The sequence below is a fragment of the Falco punctatus genome, assembly GCF_963210335.1.
Source record: "Falco punctatus genome assembly, chromosome: 6".
Classification (NCBI taxonomy): Eukaryota; Metazoa; Chordata; class Aves; order Falconiformes; family Falconidae; genus Falco; species Falco punctatus.
Genome location: NC_137585.1, coordinates 33,061,541 through 33,087,141, shown reverse-complemented (window position 1 = coordinate 33,087,141; position 25,601 = coordinate 33,061,541). Strand labels below are relative to the sequence as shown.

At 40.2% G+C, this 25,601-nt stretch overlaps 1 protein-coding gene across 5 annotated transcripts in view; it reads left to right on the top strand.

The window, feature by feature from the left end:
* LARGE1 (LARGE xylosyl- and glucuronyltransferase 1) overlaps positions 1-25,601 on the top strand; it is a 287,229-nt gene that overhangs the window by 157,819 nt on the left and 103,809 nt on the right. For all 5 annotated transcript variants that reach the window (XR_013929088.1, XM_080393311.1, XM_080393308.1 and 2 more), the window contains 2 exons: positions 3,467-3,590; positions 23,204-23,375. Coding sequence is in view for 4 of the 5 variants with exons in the window: in XM_080393311.1 (XP_080249437.1) it covers positions 3,467-3,590; positions 23,204-23,375 (296 nt within the window). In the remaining variant the exon portion in view is untranslated. The remainder of the gene's footprint in view (positions 1-3,466; positions 3,591-23,203; positions 23,376-25,601) is intronic.

Here is a 25,601-nt window from a genome sequence, read left to right as displayed (position 1 = left end):
CCTTTTCATAGCTTGATCTACCTTCACAACAGAAAGAAGTTGGGTTTTTCTTTAGCTAGAGCTTCATATTTTTCCAGTTTCATGCCACTCAACTTCTACTAGCAAACTTTGGTGTCTTCGGCTGCTCATTGATCTTCTTCAAAGGCCCTGTCACCCTTCCTTGTTACCCAAGTGAGGGACTCTCAAGCCTCCCTCTGGAAGAGTTAGGTATCTCCCCCTGCCTTTCCCAAACTTTCAAACTGTAACTGCTAAATGCCTGTGAAGGATAGCTCTCCACATAGCTTTCTCTTAACTTATCGTAGGAACCAATACAGATTTCAGTATTATAAACCTCATATCCCAAAATGTCTCTGTCCCAGAAGAAGACCAGTCTGAAGAATGGAAGAGCATTCACTGATGCCATATGGTACAGCAGAACATCTGAGTCTAACGAAATGCAGGTTTCAGTGGAATCTTCACAATATCGTGACTAATGCCCTTAATTCTTACAGCCAGAGATTCAGTCATGTTGGCAAATAATGATGACATCCCTTTTTCATATGTCTTGAGAAAGATTTCTCATCTTACAGAATCTCTTCTGTATCTTTTACAATGGATGTTGGTTGATGTTTATGCTTCTGAACTTGTTTCATTAACACTTTGAAGCAATCCATATCTTTTAGGCTTTGCATATTGAAGACACCAGAAGAGGTAAAAGATGTCATCTGTGTGTATGCTAGTAGTGTTGCCTTCAGAAGGCATTCCAGGTTTAATCTGTTGAGTCTGTGCTCTGTTGGCTTCTAGCACCATGCTAAAACGCAAATTTAACATAGCTAAAATCTTGTCTGGAGTAAAATTTTCTGTGGCTGAGGCACATTTAGTTGTAGATGTCAGCAGGTCACTATTCTGTTCTAGGGATATACTTCTGTAACTGATAATCTTCTGCTTTGCCTGTGACACATACTTTCCTTCCAGCTGAATCTTTACCATGAGGCTAACAACTTGAAAGAGATTTCTGTGTAGGAGTACAACCACTCCTTTTTTCTTTTTCCCAGTAGGAGCCAAACTAAAGAAAATGTCACCTGCTTGTTCCCATTTAAGCTTCATACACTCTGGGTCATTCAGATAAGTATAAACTGCTACTGAACATCTGAGTATCTTTGTATCAGATTTTTTCTTTTCAACTAGTGTGTTTCATCTTGAAATATTTTATATCAATTCCATTTAACTAAATAACGGTTTCAAAGAAGACGCAGCTTTCTTGGTTTTAACGGATTTTTTACTCTTCTTATTCTACTTTGCAATATCTAGATAAATGACCCTGAAATAAAGGAAAAGACATTACTGAAGCACACCAGCTGGGAAGTAGTCCTACCAGATACCAGACTCAGCCTCTGCTAAGCAGAGGGACCTATATGGGATGTATATGTTGACATTCAACACATATTTGCTTTGAGATACTGCTTTGCCTGTACCCAAAGCCACTGGTGGTGTACTTTGTTTCTCTTGGCCTTTTCTCTGCTAATGAAATGTATTTCCTGATCACTGATATTTCCTGATTTTTTCTTGGCGAGGTGCCTGGTTACTGCGGAATCTGCATGAGCCAGGATGTCCTCTTCTTCCCTCCTGCTGGGCTGGTGATGCAGATATAATTGCTGTGATCCCTTTAGCTTGGTAATGGGACACTCAGCAGCTGGCAGCCTGTGCCTTTCCCTCTCCCATCCTCACTCCAGGGCAAGCTGGAGACTAAAAGACCTGTGTCTTTTTGGAAACTGTGTCATGGTTTAGTGTTTAGGATATTGTTAAATGCAGATCAGCTGTGTGTTTATTCTGCTGTCATGATTATCTCATATATAAGGCTTCTAACCAGCCCTTTTCTGCTTTTCCTGTAAACACAATGTGATCCACAGTGCCCTTGAAGCCAGTGCAACAGCTTCACTGGCATCCCTAGATACTGGATTTGATCTTAGGTGCAGTACTTCTAAAACTTCAAAATCCAGCCATGCGTTGCTTCTCACAACGATCTTCAGTTTCTGCTGAGAGGTGTGTTATGGTACTGTTACACGTATTTTTACTTTTTCTTGTGGACTTCTATTCAGTGAGAAACAGTATTACTCATCAAAGCAAGAAGAGTAGCATTAAAGAGAAAGGCACATATTGTTCATTAATGCAGGAAATGGAGACAGAAATAACCTTCATCTTTTGCGTTAAGCCCAAAAGTGTAACAGAAGTACCTTGGCCTGAAATAACATAGATTTCCTCACTTCTTGTTCACACAGCAGAATGTAGTAGCATCAGTCATCTTCCATTTTAACCAGCATCTGAAACTAAATGCTCCTCTTTTTACATGAAAAAGTATACCCATTTACCTTTAGAAGTTTCACAGAAATGAGACTCCACTATTCCACCCTGGGGACTGAAGAAAGGTTGAGCCAATGCTGAAATCTAAATGAAGCCTCTGTCTTCTTAGCGGCTTTTGCAAACCCTGTCCTTCTCTGCTGAAAGAGGAAGTTGCTAAGCTAGGGATAAACATGGAAGGCTACAAATCGTGATTAACTTCCACTGGCAGGTTTTGGTACTCCAACCACAGAAGTTGAGTAAAGATCAGACTCTGTTGCTTATTAAAGAGAGAAGCCAGGTTAAGGGATTTTAACATGGTATTTGTAATGTCCAAGTTCACATTACTATAGAAAAATCCATGTACTTTGTCAAGCCGTGCCAATCCTTGCTGATACTGGCTTCACTCATCTTGTTTTGAAGCTTTTCACTTAGTCCAAGTCCTGTAACTACAGAGGTGAACCCAAATCTGCTGGTTTGAAGTAAAATATTTTCTTTCTTCCGGCTTTTCTTCATCCCTCCTTACCTCTTAGAAACAACCACATGGAGAGATCTCCATCCTGTTCACTATGCCAGTAGCTAGAAGGTACTCACTGAAACATACGGGTTTTGGGTTGCCATGGAATAGCTGCAGATACCCCAAGTTTGCTTTGTAGAAAAGATGCATATAAACTCAGCGGTCCTGGAATTTCACCTCATTCAGGTGATTATTTTTTGACCTTCCACTCCACCCCTACTTCTTTACAGACAACTGTTCTTACTAGAAAGATAAATTATGAGGTTGACCTAGAAACTGAAAGCAACCACTTTCACAGCTCAGATCCCCAAAGGGGGATTAACCTGGCCTTCTTTTAAGGAGCTGGGAGAAAGGACCAGATCCTTAACTGATACAAATCATCACATTCCACTGAAGTCAAAGGAACTATATTTACAACCACCCAGAAACTGATCCAACATTTCTGTTACGGTCATGTTTATTCAAATTTTAAGTGTCTCAGCATTTTGGCCACAGAGCAGGACTCCACTGAACATGCTGTACGCTTTACCATAAGACCTTAGGCAGAGATAAAGATTTGTAAGTTCTGATGTCCTTTTACAATAGCAATTAGAAACCTTTGAAATAATGCATTTCTCTCCCTTCTCATATTAGGCGAAACCCACTCCACTTCCACCTCATCGCAGATGCAATTGCTAAACAGATCCTGGCGACTCTGTTCCAGACATGGATGGTCCCTGCTGTGCGAATAGACTTCTATGATGCAGATGAGCTCAAGGTAAAGAAAGACAAACACAAATGTTACCCATACACTTCTGGTTTCATGTCATCCCTTTTTTTATCCATCTCTTCGGATTGGTGACTTGTGAGAGAACTGCTGGCTAAAATATTCTCCCTGGCCAAAACTAATTCTGACCCACATGATGGTAACCCCATTTACACATAACTAGAAGATACTAAATAGCTAAAATCAGTGCAGTTTCTCTGCTAATAGAATATGTTGTTCAGCAGCTTAGAATTTTACCTGCTATCAAGAGGATTCTGGCTGCCTCAGTTCAATTGCATCTGATCACATTATGTTTTAAGGATACTTCTTTCTAGTAGCAATGGTGGAATCTGAAGTATCGTGTTCAATAAGGCCAAGTCTGTTACTGGAAACACTCAACTTCCCTGCATAATACTATAAGTACACACACTCTGACAAGTTCCAATATTATATCTTGAAATAGCTACCTTTCTTATCTGTATGCCCTTTTGGAAGGAATTAATACAAAGAAAGGCAAGTTCCAAGGGGAAAAAAAAATCACTTACTCAAAGCATAAAGTGATTATCTCTTTTCATAGTTACAAAGTTTAAATTAGATCATGGAAGCACAGCATTAAGTTTGAGCTGCACGTTTTTTAGCTGTGGAGGTAGAACGAAGTATGCAGATTTTAGCATTTGGAGTTGGTGGCAGTAATTTGTATGATTTATCAGACTGTTCTGAACAGCACCCTGAAAAAAGGAAAAACAAAATTTTGCAAATTGCTGTGCTAATTAAGGGGTAAATTCAAAGCATATCATGTTGCAGAATCTTGAGTGCAAAAAGTTGTAGAACAAGATGGAAAAGGGAAAAAATGTTTCTTGAGAAAACTATTTTGTTTCTAGCCGTTTTTATTGTTTTATTGGTCTTTCTATATAAAGCCATAAGCTGATATTAACCTAATTAGCTAGATATCTCCCTTCTGTTCCTTGTAGCTTCATAGCAAGGAGGAGGTTTGTTCTTGTAAATCTTGTACATGTCTATGTTACATGTGCTTTTCTGCAAATTGTAGGGTTTTACAGTGCTTAATTAGCCTCTCAGCTGGGGAAGACAGACATCTTAGTGTTTTCCTTCTGGTCATTTGGGTATGGTCCAATCTAGTTAAGTAAATAATAACCAAGAGAGCTTACTTCCATGATCCCCAGCTTGCTGATTTATAGGCAAAACACCATGCAGATATGAGGCTACAGAACAAAGTCTTGTTTGTCCCTCCTTCGTCACTCAACTTGAATTTTTATATGGCTGGTGGCCTAAAGCAACACTGGACTGCCTTGCATGTAATCCATGGGCTCTAGGTTGCGGACTACTTTCTTACTAGATGCAGGTATTGATGCAGAAATACATCTTTCCAGGTCTGCCACTCTTGCTTAGAGCTCATCATATTGCATACCAAGCAATTTCCCTGATTTCAGTAGCCAAAAACCAGTATGAAATAGTACTCAGCATAGGTGAACGTGACAGACACTGCCAAAGGACAGCAAAGAGTTGTAAATATAAATAGAGTTTTAAAAAGCCAGGTGTGATGCTGGCTCGCGTCCAGATCAATCTGCAAGTTTTCGCAAAGATGGAGGAGCTGTTTACAGACAGCTGTAGGAGCTCATCTCATTTGTTTCCAGCATAGCCTCTAGAACAGCTTTAATGATTCTTTTGGGTTCATGTATTTCACCTGTGTTCTTGGGAGTTATATTATGCTGTCCAGTATTAGGAAAACATAGAGCCAATACTGGATTGTTTACTAGAAAGTCTACCTTCCTCTAAAGTGATCTATGAATCCAGTGTTCCAGTACGTACTGTGTTTCAGCTTTAATGACCCTGCATAGTTCTTTTTTAACCCTGTAATCAATACCAATTGCTGACATTTAAAAGGGTTTAGACTGAACAATAGCTTGAGAATTTTCTGCTTAGCTTTCATTCACCAGTGTTTCATTAGTTTGGAATATATTTTAGCTGCCTCAGAAAACGTTTCATTTCATATTTGTTTTTTTCCCTTTGGGTATGTATGAACTTGCAGCCTCTTACTTGCAACGGAGCAGGAGCTGCATGTTAGCTTAAGCCCTGAAGTCCGGGGAAGAGTCGCTTTTCTGCTCCTGTTCCTGCTCAAACAGTGCAAGAGAGCATATAACATTAGATCCTCCATAAATATTATGGATGCTTTGTTGTTTTCAAGTAGCTATTTAGAATTCAGGCAACAGTTGTTTTTTTTCACTAGAGTATTAATTCTGTAAAAGACAAAATTTGGAGACTAAAATATTTGGCAATGTTTCTTAACGTACCCTGCAGTTCTTAAAATACTTGCCATTTAGCTTAGAGCAACCAGTGTCTTGGAGGAAGGTGTAGAAAATAAGGCTCTGGAGTAGATGTTTTCTAGGTTTTAGGTTTTAAAGAACTTGAGGTTTTAAAATCTTTCAGGTTTTAAAGAACTACACACTTCATTGCAAGAAAGGGAAGACAAGATATCAGTGATTATCCCAGCATTTCTACGGCCAGCAAACCAACCAACTCTGTCTGCTGCTGTGAATTAAGCATGTCAGATGTTCCTTTTAATATTTAGAGAAAACATTTTTCTTTTTGCAGGGTGACACAGCTGTGCATGTTCATCCTGCACCACAAAGAGCCTACGTTCATTCTCTCCCTAGAGACAGGTGCTGTCAAACTAATGCTGGCCTGCTTGGAAGAGGGATGGAGCATAGGAAGGGATGGCCAGGGAGAGGTCTGTCTTTACTTGAGGCACATAGTAGGGGATGGGGGAACAGGAGGAGACTTGGCTGGGGAGCTTAGGGAAGGATAATAGAATTTCCAGGAAAAGGATCAGACATGGTTGAGGCAGGAGCTTGATGGATGTATTTCTTTTGAACAGCTAGTTTGATGACTTTAACAGTTTACTTAGACACTTGTAACCTCCCATGACATAAATTGACCTGTCTTCTCATTGCCTTGGCAATAACCACAAGGGAGATCTGTGCTTAAAGGCTCTCCCTCAACTTCAGATTGTGAACTGAATTGCCGGTGCAACTTTCTTCCATAAACTAAACTTGCTACATGCAGTTAGTGATCATCAATGAGCATCCTTGAAGAGTGGGCAGCTGATAATGGTGCGAGTCATTGAGCCATTCCATAGCTGCAGACTTCATTCTTGTTCTACTCAGTATGGCCCGCACATCACTCTTCCAAATTTATGTCGTCATATGGCTGTGGCTACAAACTGGAAAGTTACTTGGCAGCGTAGATTCACTTTTATATGATCACGAGTTGTTTTATTCAGCTTTGCTCCTAATGGCAGTACATGTACCTGTTACAGCAATGCATCCCATAGAATAACTGGAAGCTGAAACTGTCTTATTTGAACATTAAATAAAAGAAAAAAACGTACCTGTGAAACATTGATCTAGAAGACCCAGCTGTGGCTTGCAAATACCAAGCTGCAGGATATTGTGTTTTTTTCAGTTCAGTCTGAAATGAAGAACTCTGTAACTACTGAAAATGTGCAAACATGAGCACTCAGCTTCTACAGTTCATTATTCAACGTGGAATCTCATGTCAGTACACTCACAGGGAAGTATAGGCATTAAACCCATTGTGATCTGCATTGGCCCAGAGCAGAAGGAGCAGCTGATAAAGCAGTACTGTATGTGTAATGTGTGGAATACAGATGAGATGAGTTTGTTTTCCCAGATGTTGCCTGACAGACTGCTGACAACATCAGGTGAACTGAGGGAAGCAGAAGGTAGAATCGAGCAGTTGCCTGCTCTGCTGTGTATAAATCTTGATAGCCCAGATAAACACAGTCTCTTCATCACTGGTAAAGAAAAAAAGCCATGTCCTTTAGATAGTTCAGCCCACAAACATGCTGCAATTGATCTGTGAACTTGAAAGCAGGGATGGTGAATAGGTTTTTGCAATAGACAAGCATTTGACCTGAAAGTAAAATGTGAAAAGCTCCATACTCTGCTGCATACATGGACAGTGTTCCAGGTTTTACTGTTCTGAGAAACAGACCGCAAATCTCACTACCAGTGCTGCCTTAAGTGATTTCATAACAGAAATGTTGATGTAGTCTGCACACTCACTCAAAAGCAATGGTGTGACCCAGAGAGCAAAACCAAGCTGGGATAACGTGTGGCATAGGTATCAACTAACTTTAGGCATTGACTTAAGCACGAGATGAGTCACTCCTTAGCCACTTCCATTTGAACTGTGAAGGCAGTTCACTGGGTCAGATGCTGACATCATTTGGTCAGATAGATGGGCAAGAGCTATGAGATTTAAGCAGAAAAACAAAGTTTAATGACAATTGTAATGTACGTGGGTCTTAGGGCTGTGCCTGTGTCTACTCTGGATGCACTTAAGTTACTAATTCCCAGAGTAGTCCAGTCGTCTGCATAGCCGTCTGCATAGATGAGATAAAGGGCTAGTTTGAGCCAGCAGGCCAGGTTGAAACTAGGTGATTGACTGAACTGCTGGCCATCTGCACAACAAGTATTTGACAGACTGTTACATGAGTTGTCCCAGTGGGAATTTCAGTCAGTTCAGTCCCTGCTGTGCCTAGACCTATTTGTATGCTTAAATGTGATGATTAACATCCTGGGTGGAGAATCTGGTTGTCCCAGAGATTCCCAGACGGTTCATGCTGCAAAGCTAATCAATTGTACAAGGATAAGGCAATCCACAGAAACTGTTCCTGTGTGAGAAGCAAGGATCATGTAGGACAGTCTTTGTACATACTTTAGATAGTTAAGAAATGTTTTCTATGTAGGTTAAGGTAATCTATAGTGAATTATTGACACCTTGCAGTGGTCATGTAGGACCACAGGCCAGCTGGATTATAAAAATTGGACAGAACTGTGTTTTAAGGAGGCTTATCCAATCCAAGTAAGATGCCCCTGCAAGGACCTTTACGTGGAGATTCAATCCACCATCCAGACAGCAACCCAGTCTCCTGTTTAACAAATTGTACTGTCCATTCAAGAGTTACCCTAAGCCAATATTCCAATAACGTTAGCTGATGTAAAGTATGCTCTGTTTGTAAGTTTTTGTGCAACAATTGACCCCAAAAGCAAATCAAATGCCATGAAATTTTTTGCTGCCAGTGGAAGCTTTTCTGATGAATGGTAACATTGGTGGGACTATGTATCATACATGGCCATATACCAATTTTGGAACCTTTTCAAGCAGAAACTTCCAACAAAACTGCTGGCCATGGGAGAAGGAGACCCGACTGACAACTGGGGAGATCTGAGATATTTGATGAACAGATTATTGGCTTAGTGTTTGTCACATCAACTGCAGAGGGTAACAATGATAGCAGTGTTGATAAAGCCTTGAAGAACAAAACTTGACAGCATTCTGCATTCCACCATCTCCCTGGTCAAGCAGTTCCACTGGATGCTGCAGAGGCAGCCATCCATAACAATTTATTTTCACAGGACTAGTGACTGGCTACTAACCATCACAGTTTATAATGGTTAGACTACATTTGCATTGCACAGCATGCAGGTTATATATTGTTCAGGGGCAGTGCATGATTGTTTATCTGTCAAGTAGTTCACTGTGTGTCTCGGAGGCAGACACATGAAGTTATAAAGCAGACGTACATTACTTCCCTTCCTTTCTTTTCCACTTCATATGCAAGATCTAATTGCTATTAGTACAATACAGAATGTGAAACACAGCATCTTTTTATGTTTACATTCATTTGCACAGTAATAGGTATTTAATTAAAGTGTTTCTACAGCACTGTGGTTTTGGTCAAATACTGTCACTTATTATGGTGGGGTTGCAGTAGTCCTGCATTTGACCAGCCCTTTGTGTTTCTGCAATCTGGCCTATGGCACATGTCTCTGAAATAGTAGACATAGATTGCTGTTTCTTCCTGCCCTTTCCCTTTCTCTTTTAAAGAATGAGTATTAAATAAATAAATAAATAATGCAAATTTAAGATTTTGAAAACCGAAGTATGTAATCAAAGCATTGTACAGATTTTCATAACTTGCATGGCTTTGTTTTAGACTCTTATTTCTACATTATAATTGAGATTTTGTTTATTCGCTTATGAATATATTGAATACTAGAGACATGAAGCCTCAGGTGATAAAATATGCTTGAGGTAGTGACACAATGCTACCATGCTAAGAACAGGGTCTTTTATCCGTGGTTTTCAGTACAGATGACTGGACATTAACAGGCCAGGTTTTGTAAGCCAAGATATTTTCCTTCAGACTGCTTGGGATGAAGTGAGTATCCACCAAGAAACAGACAGCAATTCAAACTCCCCAGCACAGTGGAACCTTTGTGAAGTGGTCAGAATCTATCCGTGCAGACTGTGTAGCCTAAGCAGTACTTTCTCTGCCCTCCCAGCCCCTCTTCTGCACAAATAAAAAGCCATGCAACATTACAAATTATTATTAGATGTGTTTTCAGCTATTATTCAGCGAGAAAGTAATTTTATGTAAAACCACACTGGGTCTTAAATTTCTGCCTGTTCAAAACAGGTGATGGTGAAAGAGGTACTTTGGAAATCGGTGAGGCTGGTCACAAACTGGTTGTGAGAATGGGAATCATGGTGCCATTACTGACTTCCAGCAGTTGTCGTCTGCTTAGTGACATCTAATTTTCTTGAGCAGCCCCACCTCTGACTTTGTCAGTGGAGTGAGGCAAGATACCAAAGGTGGATTAGCTCTTTGCAGATTTTTGTGTAATTTCCCCCTGGATTTACAAATGTTGTCAGTTAATTTAAGATTTGGAACTGTAAGAATTAGGTAAGCTGGGATGAAGCGCAGTGTGATGCCAGAAGGTGCAGTGTTTCCCGAGCCTCTCTCAAGGGTCCCAGTCTGCCTGCTGTGCTGTGTTGTGCAGTGCTTCTATGGCACAGCGGGATATTCCAAAAGACAGCCTCATGCCTGGCTCTATAAACCCCTTATACTTTCCTACTGTTGCTGGTGTTTTGGAAACACTGGTGTTCTTTGTTAGTTATGTAACTTATCTCTAAGTGTTACGAGCTTCTGTGTAGCTCCACCTTTTTCCTAGTTCTAGGGAAGAGCAACAGAGTCACTTGTACTACCTCCACCGTGAAGCCAGGGTAGCTGCTCTTTGTAACGTATGTGAAGTGAGGAGTAAGGAGCCAACTCTCTTCCACTGGCATCACCTACATTTGTATCACAGTAGCTGACTGTGACATTTCAATAGCAAGGATTCCTGTTTGGCATTCAGCTCCTTAAACGTTGTCACTCTTATTGCAGCAACATGTGCTGCACCTCCAGGGAAGGCTGTTTTAGCAGAGAATGAGAAAAAAGATGAATAACTGCACATGAGATCTTAAAAAAACTTTACAGTTTGACAAAAATTATCCAGTCTTCCCTGGAAAAAAAAGAAGTTGAAAACACACAGTGCCTCAAACTGACTGCTGCAACTATTGTTTGTGCTATGTATCCCCATTACAGCAGCTGTTTCCTCAGAACTTTATCATCCACCCATGAGAAATTAAAGCATTTTACTGTCCTAACTTTGGACATACAGAAATTATTTAACCCTTTGATCTGCATAAGGTGTATAGGTTGTATGTCCCCTGTACTTGCCAAGGAGGGTTAATGGTCATCCTGTGTTCCAGCACAATTTCTTTTCTTGGCACTAACCAGATAAGAAGCTGGGAAGACATATAATGACTATGGTCTTAGATCTTAATGGCTTTTTACTTGCTCATAAAGACGCCTCTCTGTCATAGGGCATTTGATTACTGATAGAAGAACAGAAGTGACTGGTCAAGGCATTCCTATGCAGTATTGGTATTGATGTAAGCATCTTATAAAAATGTTTAGTGATCCTTGCTTTTAGATTTACAAAGAACTGAAGTATATCTATTTCCATGTCTGATTGATAAACCAAAAAAAGATAGCAGGCTGGAAGGACTCCAAGAATATCCTTGATTCACCACGAGGGAGCAAGAATTGCTGGAATTAATAATTTCTAAAGTGCTTGGCATTGGCTTGTTTCTGAGAAACAACTGGAATTCAGAAAGCACAATAGTTCAGATGTGAGCTCCCTCCCATGGAGCCATCCAGCAGGCAGTGTAGGTAGAAAGTGTTCTGAAGGACTAGGGCTGAAATGGTCATTCTTGTGGTGAAAAATGATAATCATCTTGGCTAGGCACACCTCTTTGTATGCCGCTTTTCCACAGCGCTGGAAATTACGAGCCATGCTATGTGTCTGACGTAGCACAAGCCCGCAGTGAAGTCACTCTTCTCAGGTCTGCTGAAACCATCTCAGCCTGGGTAAGAGCATTCAGGCTGATTTGGAGTTTGGGTACCTGCTTCAAAAGGGGGAGATATAATAAGGTCATTAATGAGATGCCACTGATGGTACCTCTTTCTGAGTCAACTTGAGAAGAGAACATTTTAATTTCTAAATTGTGAAATTTCATTTCTCTTAGTGGAGGTATCACTTTTCAGATCAAACTGACTTAATCCTGCAAAAGTTTCATTTTTTGAGGGTAAGATGATGGTGTCTAGGTTTCACCCTTTCAGTAACAAAGATGAAAACTCAGCAGTGCTTTGATCCCCCGATAATTTTCCCATATACTGTTGCATTACTTCAGGTTTGACCCCTTTCACAGTTGAATGGATTCCACAGCTTTTAGCTGATACAGTTGAAAGCCTTTATAAAATGGTTCCAGCCGTATTGTTTTATTCAGCCATTTATGGTCTGTGTTCACCTGTCTATCTGACTGCATTTTTGTCTGATGATCCTTAGGGCGAAACTAAAAATTACATGGAGTAAGTGTGACATTGGTGGCCTTAGCCCTCACACCAAAATTTTCAAAAAAGTATAAGAGATACAAGCCTGCTGCATGAACACATCCTTTAAATACCACTCTTGCAAATTCACTGTTATCTGAGGTATTTGACCAATATTTAATGGGAACCTAGGCAAGAAGCCAGACTGGTTTCGTGAACATAAAGTTCCATATTCCTTGGTTTGGAAGAGCACAGCTTTCCCACTAAGGTCTTTATTTCCTTCAGATTGTTTCTCTAATTAGTGCTGCATAGTGTGAGAGACATCTCTTTCTAGTAACAAAGAAAAATAATACTTTTTTTCCTCCCTTTTATATTCAGTGCTTCTTATACTAGGTTATTGTTAGTATTGCTTGTTCATAATTGTTATACATTTTATCCTTTATTATCCTTTTTATCGCAGATGTTTTCCTGGAGCTTTTTAGTCCACAGGAGTTTTGATCTATTGTAATACTTACCATTGGAGAAAAGAACACCGCTTCTTGTAATTTTTGTTCTCTTGAAGCAATAATTGCAATACAAGAAGTTTCCACTCACCTGGCCTCCAACCCTACAGGATGGAGGATGATCTGTTTTCCTGCAAATTCTTTGCTTTTGCTGAAAATAAGAGAACTAATAGTTCTTTATGGGATATGTCATTTATTCCACCATCTGGGTGTGTGTTCCACCCATTAATGGCCTCTTTCTTGGTGCAGCATTTTCAGCTGCTGGAAGTTTCACCATTCGTGCTCTGAAAGTAGAAACAGTAAAAGTTCAGGACTGGAGAGAGGTGATTTTACTGGTGAGATACCAGATAGTAGCTAGTAATTTCCTTCTGAAGAGAAGAATTAATCCTTTTTTCTCATATGTTGGTGCTATGTTTTGACTTTGTATTAGGGTGTCAGAGGTGGTGGAAGCTGCATTCCCACATCCTGTCCACAAATTACCATCTTCTGCAACTCTGGCTGTTATATCGAAATGCATTATTTTTTGTATTGGATACAAACAGGATGAGATCTTTCAGTATTAAAAGGGTGAGAAGTTCTTCCCTCAACACGTTTGGGTTTTGGTTGTGGATTTTTTTGCACACGATAACTAATATTTTAGACTTGCAGTCTCCTGCCAGGCATTACTTGATTAATAATAGTCACTGTAACTGCTCTGCTACCTTCTTCCATCATCCTTAAGAAAAGGAATCTTGCACAAAATCGGGTAGAGAAAAAAATCCCACTTCAGATACATTTTTGTCATTGAGCTGATGCTGTTGTCTATCCAACATAACATGTGTTTTTGCAGGAGATGATGTTGTTTTTTATTCTGGACAGTGCGCCTTGATGATACCCGTTTAATATCCCAACATAGTGCAAAATACAGATTGGATGCCTGTGGACTTTGACCCTGAGTGCTGCATGGAAATTTGCCAGAACATACAATGGCTGCAGATAATGTGCATTTATTTGCATAGTTACTAAAATGAAAAAGCTGGCTATTATAATATTTTCATGGATTTGTGTCTTCCCTGATGGATTAGTACAAAGAGCTTGTTGATTGAGTTCACTAGCAATTAAAGTGTGCAATTGATCTTTCTTGTCTTTCTGTACAGGTGAAGTGAAAAGGGCAGCTGTGAGTTGCTTTTGACCACTGGCCAAATTCTAGCCAAGTCTGCCTGTCAGTCAGCTTTTAGCAGAAAGATCTGGCTTTCAGCCATTTTATCTAGTCCAGCTTGTGTGTCTCTTTTCACTCATTCACTGTCAGGAAGGAAAAATAAAGGAGGCTTTACCTTAACTTCTAGGGAAGACTTGTGGTTTTGCCTCTGCTGGAGTGGTAGGACTGGGAGGCTGGTGTTTGGTTTATTCTCACTGATCTCTCTCAGGACGCTCTGACTCTTTTAGGTCCTCCAGCCTTGACTGCCGCACTGAAAACAGCTGGAGTTGAGGCCAGAGGCCCCAAAGGAACAAGAAACAGCACTAACTGAGACTGCCCAGACTTCTCTTTGCTGTTCTGCAGTCTCATCTTGCACACATGAATACAGAAAAACAAAGAGAGCATTCAGCATTTTGGAGATAGCAAGAAACAGTGGAGAAAATTAAGAATGTCTGAAATGAGAGTAAAGAAAAGGACTCTGAGTCAAACGGAAGCTGGCCGTTTGGTGGGGCTGATCAAGGAGGGAGGAATGGAAACCATGTGGAGGAAAGCCAGCCAAAGACTTATGAGGAGGGAGATAATCCTCAAAGATCCCATGAGGTGGGAGGCCTTTTGGTCATTTCCTTTCTGAAGAAGCTGTATGGCTGAATGTCCTGTTACCTAAATGGCAAAAGCAAAAAGACATCCATTTTACTTTTTAGAACAGTCTGCAGTTTCATCCGTATAAAGCAAGTTGGTTCCAAGCACAACCATGGCTTAACTCCTGACACCCTGAGTTAATTTTGTTATTAAGGACGTTGTTTTGAAGAAGCATTCTTAAATCAGAGTTTTCTCCCACTTGTCTGCCCATTGTGTATATGTGAGTATTGGTGAGAGATTTGGAAAGAAAAAAGAAAACCAAGAAAAACAAGCATCAGCATCAGTCAGACTATGTTACAGACTTTGCTGCAGAGATGAGAATTAATTTGCGATTTTTCTCCTTTGCTTTATGCTGATGCTGATTTGGGAGGGATTTTTTGTCCTGCCTTTTAATGTCTAATCTTCCTTTCCAGTTGTGGCTTGCTCCACATTTTCTGCATTTGCTCTACATTATCCAGGACCCAGAGGTTCAGATAATCATCCATTTCTATCTCAACCTTTTTACTCACTGCTGTTTGTATCCAGACCTGTTGCATGTATGTGTGGAAGATATCATCTGTTCATAAAGCAAGAGATGAGTCAGAATTCTATTAAAGTCACCAGTGCTTCTGTGATGAGTAAGAACAACAGCAGCAAAGGCCAGCAGAAATAGAAAAATAATTTTAGCAAAAATGTATAAATTCCCATCTCCCTACAGTTGCTTCTCAGTGTGAATTATTATTATTTCTTTAAGTAGTAAGGACCTGTTGGGGGTGGGGGGGAATATCAGTATTATTGAAACCTGTGAATCACCCAGGAAAAAATTAAATTCAAGGTTCAAGTTAGAAGTTACCCAGCAAACATTAACAGAAGAGTGTTTTTGTTTAAATAAGGCTTTTCTGTTAGTGTTTGCTGGATACCTAACGAGGATGGAGTAAAGGCGGTGATTTTCTGTAAATGAGATGCAAGGAGATTTCTTCTGGCATTCCTCCTGAGGAAACTATAACAAGGTGACAGTCACTTTCTTCCTCCCAGGCTCTTGGTCACTTGGAATTGCTCTCTCTCTCTCTTTTGAATCCTTTAAATTATCTGTAAAAAAGGAAATACAGTGTGCTGAAGAGGCAAGAATGTTACCCATATTTAAACATTAACCTGCTATTCCCCTGCTTTCTCAATGATTCAGTTCACCCAATCTCCATTGATATTGCTCTCCTGGAAGGGAGAGAAAGGGGATCAGCCAGATGTGCCTGCAGAGTTTAGATGCTGTGAGGTATGGTTGATGTGAAATGGGAAAGGTGAGCCTGAAACTAACCCTGATCTGTTCTAGTGCTGCTGGAATTGTAACTCAGTTTTCATGGATGTGGGAAGAGGTATGGCAAAATTCATAGCAGCATTAAGTTCTCCCTGTGTGAAATTGAAAAACAATGATGAGAAAAACTGTGCATCAAGAAAAGTTTCTGTCCTGTGCTAGCAATACAGTATCATTTGTTTTCCCCCTCTTTTTACACTTTGTTTTAAAAAAACTTAGTAATATGATCATCATTAAAATGGTGACATTATTTTCTCCCAGTTTAGAAATGACATGAAAGCCCCAGTTCTATTACCTTTGTCTTAAATAAAGGTCACATGATGTAAAAAAAAAAAATTATCTTGCTACTTCTAGTGTTCATAGAAGCAGCAAAGCACTAAACAAGTAATGAAAAAGCTGTGAAAACAAGTTATCAGCTGTATCTGGGAAGTTATTTACCCAGTCTGAGGAAATAACAATTTTTATTGTTACCTGATTCACACATCAGAATTTCAAGGGTTGTTTCCCATGCCTGGGCCATTTGTAAGGGCTGCCTGAAGCCAGCAGCTACCAAAGAATTTGGCTGTTCTTCCTTCACAGAGATCCCACCACCTGGAAGTTCTTGCACCATGTAGACTGCACTGGTTTTCAGATCAGTGTCAGACAATTCAACTACAGTTTGTGCAGATCTATAATGTTCTTTATGATTGTGCTGTGGCCTGGAAGTTTTGTTGGGGTTTTTGTTTGTTTGTTTGTTTGTTTGTTTGTTTGTTTGTTTGCTTTGTTTGCTGTTCTTAAAGATTTTGAAGTTAGTTTATCACCTGTCTAATATAATCTTCAGGAAGATAGTGCCTATGTTGAAGTTGGTGGGAGCAAGTAGATGCTGAATACTTTTGGAAATCCAGTTTTCCATCAAGTTATTCATTACGAAGCCTAATTCGCATTTCTCTTTATTTCGATCAGTGTATTCTAGATACCAGGTATTTTTTATAGCAAAATCTGGCATGAAAGCTCTAGGGAGGCAGAACTGCTTATGGACTGCCTTTTCAACTTCCCCCAGCCTTTTCTGTTGTCTGACTCCTATTTCCTGCTGGCTTTTCCCCACCACAGTGAATCTGCAGCCATTAAGTCTGGGGGGTGGGGTGGTATTTCATTCTATTTGACCCCATTTATTAGCCCACCTCTGAGAGTGGTGCGTGCAAGTGGTACTTTCTGCCTCCAGGCTTGCTGTTTCACAGCTTGGTGCATCAACCCAGTCAGTCTGACCTTCTTACAAGATACTCGCCTTAGTGGTGCTTTTGTGAAGTCAGCTGAGCAGAAAGGGTGCCTTTTATTTGGAGTGGGGATGGGGATATCATGTCATAGCTGAGGATTATTTTGATTGATTTTTTTTCCAAGCATATCTAGGAAGATGCAGTGAATGTAGCGAGAAAATCAATACGGTATTGAAGGTTGTATTTTTCCAGTGTAAAGTGTTTAAGGACATGCTGCCAGGGAAAACACTTCATCAGCCAAACTTCCCTCATCTTACCACACTGAACAGGAAGCGCTTTCTGTAGTTCATGGGGTGCTACGGTGCTATATATTCTGTGGGACAGTGAGGAATTCTGTTAAGAAAATGGAAAAAAATATTATTTAACAGACAAGAAGGTCTGACAGGAACCTCATGAAGTTCAACAAGGAGAAGTGCAGAGTCTTGCACCTAGGAACTACCCCATGCACCAGTACATGCTGAGGGCCACCCAGCTGGAAGGCAGCTTGGCAGAAAAGGACCTGGGGGTCCTGGTGGACACCAGGTTGAACATGAGCCAGCAATGTGCCCTCACAACGAAGAAGGCTAATGGTATCCTTGGCTGCATTTGATAAAGTATTGCCAGCAGGTCAAGGGAGGTGATCTCCTTCCCCTCTGCTCAGCACTGGTGAGGCCGTACCTGGAGTGCTGGGTCCAGTTCTGGGCTCTTCAGTACAAGAGACACATTGACATAGTGGAGAGAGTCCAGCCAAGGCCACAGACATGATGATGGGACTGTAGCATCTCATTCACATGTGAGGAAAGGCTGGAAGAGATGGGACTGTTCAGTCTGGAGAAAAGAAGGCTCAGGGGGCAGATCTCATCGGTGTATATAAGTACCTGAAGGGAGGGTGCAAAGAAGACAGAACCAGGCTCTTTTCAGACGTCTCTGGTGACAGGCCAAGGAGCAATGCACACAAACTGAAACAGGAGGTTCCCTCTGAACATCAGAAAACAGTTTCTTACTGTAAGGGTGACTGAGCACTGGCAGAGATTGCTCAGGGGGATTTTGGAGTCTCCATCCTTGGAGATACTCAGAAGTCATCTGGACGTAGTCCTGGGCAACCAGCTCTGAGTGGCTCTGCTTGAGCAGCAGGAGGTTGGGCCGGATGACCTCCAGAGGTCACTTCAAACCTCAATCTTTCTGTGATTTTGTGATGCTGTATGGACTGCAGTCTATTCATCAGGAAAAGTCAAAAGACTTGCTTCTGGTAGGGAGGTAATAGATCTGGTTAACCGGGGAGAGGCTGCATTTAGAAGGGAAATGCAGGCTCATGTTTATGTAGTCATCTAGCTAAAACTCTTGAGTGCTTTGTTTAACGGTACTATTATATACCTGCTCCCAGTCAGGAAGCACAAAGCAAGCCAGGTTGTTAGGTTTTCTGTCAACCTTCAGTACCTCAGGGAAGATGGTAATGAGAGAAACATGTCTTTCCTCTGCTTCTATGCTTGCTACTGGTTTTGTGCTCCAGTCTGGAAATATATATATAAACCAGCTCTAAGGAATGACAGCAAACACATTATCTCTTTCCTTGTGCTTCAGCTTACTGCTCTGTTTGTTTATCATAATTTTAATAAAGTAGCAAAGAGAAGTGTGAGCACAGCAAAATCACATTTGCATACAAAGTATCTTAGCTTTTAAGACTGATGACCTTTAAGAGCACAAGGTTTAAATATAAATACAATAATAATTGAACGTAATTAATTGGGCTTTAGCAAATATGGAGCTGTATGTCATTCTGGCATGTAACTTCAAAGTATATTTTTCTCCTCACACAAACAGAGCACTTGCCCTCTTCCACACTTATGCTCATGACTGGCACCCATCCCTGCACCCTACTTCCCACATTCATCTTTCTAAGAGCTGTTTTCTTTGTCTTTATCCCAGTGAGGGTCAGGTGGCAGCTGTTAATAAATGCAGAGTAAGACACGTGAGAAAAAAGAATCCTGGGCAAATTTCCTCATCACCTGTTTGTGGGGAAAAAGAAACTTGGGGGGCGGGGGGGGGGGGAAATATCACTACAGTTCCCTAAAGAAGTGCAGTATAAGAGTTGAAGTCTGGCTGTATATATTTGTGATGACTTGGTAAAAGAGTTGTGCTCTGTGATAAGTGGGCAACCAGACTCAAGTGTTTCTAAGAATAAAGATACCTAAATACTTGGGTATGTAGTAACTATACAATTCATTCACAAACGGAGAAGAGAAGGAGCCAGCATTTCCCCCTTTCTCTGTCATGGAAAGAGGGAAGCTTGGTTGTAAGTTGTATGCCTACATTAGACTTTTCTCCTTAAAAATGGCACTTCTGGTAATTCCAGTGAGCCTTTATACAGTGGCAGCAACTCTGTATGAGGAAGCTCAGTTAGGCTGTGTACAGCCACTGTGCTTTAGCCAGTTTTTCTCAGAGGAAGTCAGAGCATAGTTAAGGAAGAAGATAACTTGCTGGTAAAGTATCACTGGACATGGAGACTGTTGCTTCCACTTCTCTGTCACTTCCCAGAGTGATCAGTTGTGTACAGTGTGCAGACTCATGGACATGTTTCTATATTCATAGCCAGAAGAATGCAATAATTTAGATAATTTACTCTTCAATAATGGAAAGAATTAAGATGGTTCTGGTGAAAGATCTTTAGTGAGAAGATATTATTTCACTTAGCTTACTCAAAATGATCAGTCAGTACCAGCTAAATGCCTTTACTGTCCTCTCATGAACAAAAATCCAGATCTTGAGAGCTAGAGAACTAAGGTGTGCTGTTTCTCCTGAACTGAGAATTATACAAATGGCAAACTATGTCACACTCTTTTGATTCACTTCCCTCCTTTACTAACTCTTCTGTTTCTGCCATATCTTCTATGAGTAGTTGTTCTCTGAAGGCAACTCCAATCTAGCTAGTAAAGCAAATGATTCAAACATTCCATATATTGGCCATTTTAACTATGCTAGAAAAAAAATATTATTATGACTTACAGAAAATATTTAGGTGCTATTTAGATAAACAAAATGTCTAAATGTTACCAGTTATATCAAAGTGGACAGCTTGGAGGTTGCAGAATTTTGCAAGAGTTTGTGCTTAGGCCACCTTAATTACCTCAAACTGGCACTTTTTAACAACTAAGCACCTATTCAACCATAGTGTTCTTTTATTTCTTTTATTAAGACTATACGTGGTACCCAGAGGGAGTGAGCCTTCACAGTGCTGTTGTGTGGCGTAAGTTTTCCTTGGCATGAATTGGAACGGTTACATTATTCATGAGTAGCAAAGCCGTGAAGAAATTATACTGGGACTAATTAGGACCCCTGTTTATGTCTTCGTCAACTCTGCGTCAGGGGAGAGAAATCTGCAGATGCATTGAACCAATTGACAGATGAAGCTTCAACACATGTTCAAATCAAACATGTACTAGCCAGCTGTGATGGACCATTTGGAATAGGGACTGCTCCTTTCATTTTTAAAAGCAATGCTTTCAGACGTCAGGCTGCAGAATGGCAGGCTTTTGGCTTCTGTGTGCCGGATTGGGAGGAACTGCCAGGCAAGGATCTGCTCCCTGCAGTGATATGTGGCGGTGGTCTTAGATACTGGGAATCCTGGGAGCAAAGAAAGTAACATCTCCATGAAGGCGACTTACTTTTCCAGCCACCTTTTACCTTCCCTGTTTGTGTCAGGCTATTCATGCAATATCTGAACTCCTGCCTTATTAGGCTTATTTGCATATTAGGAGTTATTCTGGAGCAATATTGCATTTGGACTAATAAAATGAAGGACATACCATCCAAAATTAATAATATAGGGATAGGTAATAATAAAAGCGAGCTCAAGTCTGTAAAATTATTTTAACTCTTTTACCATGTCAGTATGACTAGAGAGCTGATCACCATGGCTGGTCTAGCACAAGGGCATCAAGTGGCAGATACAGACTGATCTGCAGAGTTTGGAGAACCAAGGTAAATACTACGACATCTTGATATGATGGTCCATTCCTAGGGCCATGATGCAGGAGAGCTAGGACCACAAATGACTAGAGTTTTGATGGTGTGGGTTGGAAATTATCTCTGTTACACACATAGAAGACAGTTTTTGGGGAGCATTGAGGTTCATTTTTATGTAACTGGAGACTTAATATTGGGATGTATCTGGGAGACAGAAATGACGTTTTTCTACTAAGCACCATACAAATTACAGACAGCAGGCAAGAAAGAGTGAAATAAGAATGATGGCTTTTTAGACCCATAAATTAAATCACGGTGTGTGTTACTTCCACCTCTAATTTCTTTCATAGTGGTCTATACCAGAGTCCTAGCAATTGTTGCTTCTGTTACTTCTGGCATTCTACTATGCAAATCCTATAGAGAGCACAAGTAAATAATACATAAACATGTGTAGGTGACAATGCCAGCCAGATTGTATATGCAAGTGATTACATATGAATTCTGTGCACAGACAAGGGAACACACAAATGGATTGCCAGGATGAGATGCCTTTCAAAAAACCAAACGAACCTACGTGCTTCTGTTTTGGAGTTGTTTTAAGATAACCTGCTTTTCTTGCCTTTCCCCTTAAAATAAGTTTTGATCTGCTACTCTCAGTCTTTTTAATGACCTTAGTAGTGGGGAAAAGCTCTGCCCTGGTACAGGAACCCTGAGAATACAGAAGGAAATTTTGTACCATTTTAAAGGGAAAAGAGCAGGGCAACTTACATCAGCAGAGGCCTTCTTTATATTCAAAAAGAAATGCACTCTAAGCAGCTTTTATTTGCCTTTCTTCAACCACTCGTACAACTTCCAAACAAAGTTTAGGAACCCATTCTTTTATGGGAAAGTTTTCTTGAAGGATTTTGGAGGAAGTGAGCTCTTCTGTGCAAAAGCTGTTTCACATAATAAACTTTACAATGTCAGTGAATATATATGAGACACTTAAATAACAGAATAAATCTTCTCAGTTTTATGAATGCACTTAGTTTCTGCCTACTTTCTCCAAAGTATAACATGCCAGGACAAATCCTGAAATCTGTCTCACTCAGGTCTCCTGTAGACAAAATACTGATTTAAATTAATAGGAGCATGACTCAGGGGAAGACTTAAAATCTGGGAATTGTAGTGCATGTCCTTTAAAACATTAAATGAGGAGTTTCAGACAGAACAATAGGAATTTTTTCAAAAACTTCTGTATCCCACTTTCAGCAGTGACTTTTGATATTTGAGAAGTTGAGTCTCACAGAAAGAAAATTAAACATAGCTCATGAACGGTCCTAGTGCCAGTAGCACAATGAAATATTGAGTGTAGTGTCCCAGCTTATTTTAGTAGTTGTAGAAATGTTTTGTTTAGCCCTTACTGAAGTAATGTAAATGTTTGGGTTTGCCTCTTCAATATATAACAAACAAAAATGTGGCTAAAAATGTTCTTCCACTTTTGAGCATGTCTGTGTGGTATCAGTACAGTTATACGTTTAAGATGTAAGGCTTAAGGAAAATTTGCATTTGCAAGAAACAATCTTTTTTTTGTGATTTTCAGGACCATTGTTCCAAATGATTGGCCTTTTGAAATTCTGACCTCCAAATCTGTAAAAAAATAAAAGGAAAAATGTTTGTTACATCTGCATCAGGGTCAGAAAATTCTGAGAATGGCAAGCACAAAAGGTTTTGTTTTGTTTGAAAATGAAAGCAATGTACAATACTTCTGAAGCTTTGGATTAAAAACATATTTCAATTTTATCAGGATACATGGATGTCTCAGAATGGATTGTACCAGGCTGGAAAGGTTCAACTAATTTTAATTACATTGTGTAGAGTGGTTGCCTCAACATTTTTTTCAAGCTTTCAGAAACTTTAGCATATTTCAAGGCTTCTGAAGTTAATTTAAAAGCAGCATTTTAGATGACTGTTTCCACCTCAGAGATCTTCCCGTATTACAAGAAACTAGTGTCAGGAAGAGTTTCTCTCTCTAATAAAGATTATTTTTTCTTCCTCTTTCCCACTTCCCATTTCCTGTCAGTCGGAAGTGTCTTGGATCCCCAACAAACACTACTCTGGGATTTACGGGCTGATGAAGTTGGTTCTGACTAAGACTCTACCTTCCAATCTTGAGCGAGTCATTGTCCTCGACACAGACATAACATTTGCCACTGACATTGCTGAGCTATGGGCTGTCTTTCACAAGTTCAAAGGTATTCTAATGATTTTACTATTTATATTGGGGGTGGGGGTGGGGGGTGGGGGGGGCAGAGAATAGTAAAACAAACAGTACAGTGGGGGTAAAAGGTCTATCCGAGATTTGTTAAATATTTTCATTTTTCCGATTTTGGGGGGTTTTAATTTTGTTCTATTTGTGAGCTCCTTCCTCAATGATGTTCTGTATAAAATGATTGGCAAGACGGATTCTCCATGTAGTTTGTTTTATTGGCCTAATTATTTGGGACAGGTGAGAGCCTGACAATACAGTAGATGATAAAGAGTTACAATGATGCTGTAGTGATGTACCATTCAAGTACCTGTTGGTATTCAATACTTGGAAGTTATGTTACTTTTTATTAATAAAGCCTGATTACTACTTACAGTATATCTTTTCCATATTACCACTGAAAATGAATGAAGTTAGGGTCATACTTGGACCAGGAAGGAAGATGAAGAGAACAGTTATACATGTGAATAGAATGAGTTACTGCTTGGTCCTGTTCATGAGTTGATACAGGTTTCTGGATTTGAAGTATCCACCTAAGTAGTTTTCTCTACCTATCTCAATTTCCCACAGCTCCTTGAAAACTTCCTTGATTGTTTGGTCAAGAAAGGAGACCTCCAGAGTAACTGTGTAAGGAGACAATCACAAAAAAGTTCCCCACTACCCTGTCACAAACCAGAGCACTTTTCTGGTTAACACACTGCAAAAACCATTTCATTCTCCCAGGCTCCAGTGCTGCCAGCTTTTCAGACTCAGAGACATGCCCCATAGTTCTCCTGTTGCCCTCAGAGTACGTATTGCAGCGCTAGTAAGTGCAGAGGCATTCCAGTATCCTGCTTTGAAGGTTCACAGCCCCGTAAAAGTGTAACCTTGATGCATATCATCAGCTCCCTTAATATCACCTCAAGCAAAGTCAGCCTAAGCAAATGGGAGTATTTTATTTACAGAAGCCAAAATACACCACTCAATTAGAAAAGTGACTGAGAAGAGAGGACATTTACTGTGCTTATCCCGTGCTGAAATCCACAAGGCCTCTTTGCCTTTCCCAGTACCCAACCTAACGGACAGTACCTAACAGACAGGATCTGTTATCTTCAGCTCTGCAGTCCAAGGACTGGGTTATAGTGCTTATTTGTCCATGCATTTGTTTCTTTTCCCTTCTCTGGATGCACTGATGTTCCTTCAGTAGGCCAGAAGCAATCACCTTCTTACTTAACTGAACTATTCACAAACTTGCTTCATTCAGGAATATGAAGTTTTTCCACTTCTTCAGGTATTGTTCAAACCTCTTCATTAAGCCCTTCTGTACACTGAACCTGGAGTTCCATGTAAACACACAACTTGAAAACCATAATTTACATAAATGTATGCATAGCAAGTAATGCTGGGCTATTGTACTGTCTCACTGTGTGCTACTTCCATTAATAGTAATATTTTACTGATACGGTGTATTAAATGATGTAGCAGGTAAAGAAATGTGTATAAGCTGAACTTGGGTATAGAGCACTGCATGGTCAAAGACAGTAAAATCTGAATTGAGACAATGAGAGGGTTCATCTTCTTGCTTATATTTTCTGCCAGTTTCAGTGAAGATCCCTTACTTTTTACTGGGCAAAGAAACCAAGCATAAAGACTGTTTGCAAGGAAAGGAATCTGGAGCAGAGGCAGGCCTAAGATGGAAAAAAATACAGACAGAAGATATGGAAACATGGAGAAGGATAATTACTGGAAGTAAAAAAGTGGGTGTAAGTCAGTCTCCTTACAGCTAGGCAAGGCTGTTCAGCTGATTAGCGCTGTGAAAAACTAACTTACACATAGAGACAGAATTCTGTGCTACTTCCAGCCCTCATAACATACATATCACAACTCCCAAATGTATGGGTTTGTAAGTTGTCCAGTCTGTCTTTTTAATTCCAGCTGACCACCTGCTTCTCCACAATTTTTTAATCCTGGTAATAAATTGTTCAGTGTCTACATCTGGTCATCTCCCAGACAGTCATACACAAAGAAAGAATTTATGGGACAATCCCATAGCCTCAGGAGCAGAGTGTGAGAGGGCTTTGGAAGGCACGTACACCCAAAACATTGGGCCGACAGTACTGGTGACAGTTATGTTTAATGTCTTTATCAGCAATCTGGATGAGGGGACTGAGTGCACCCTTAGTGAGTTTGCAGATGACACCAAGGTGGGTGGGAGTGCTGACCTGCCTGAAGG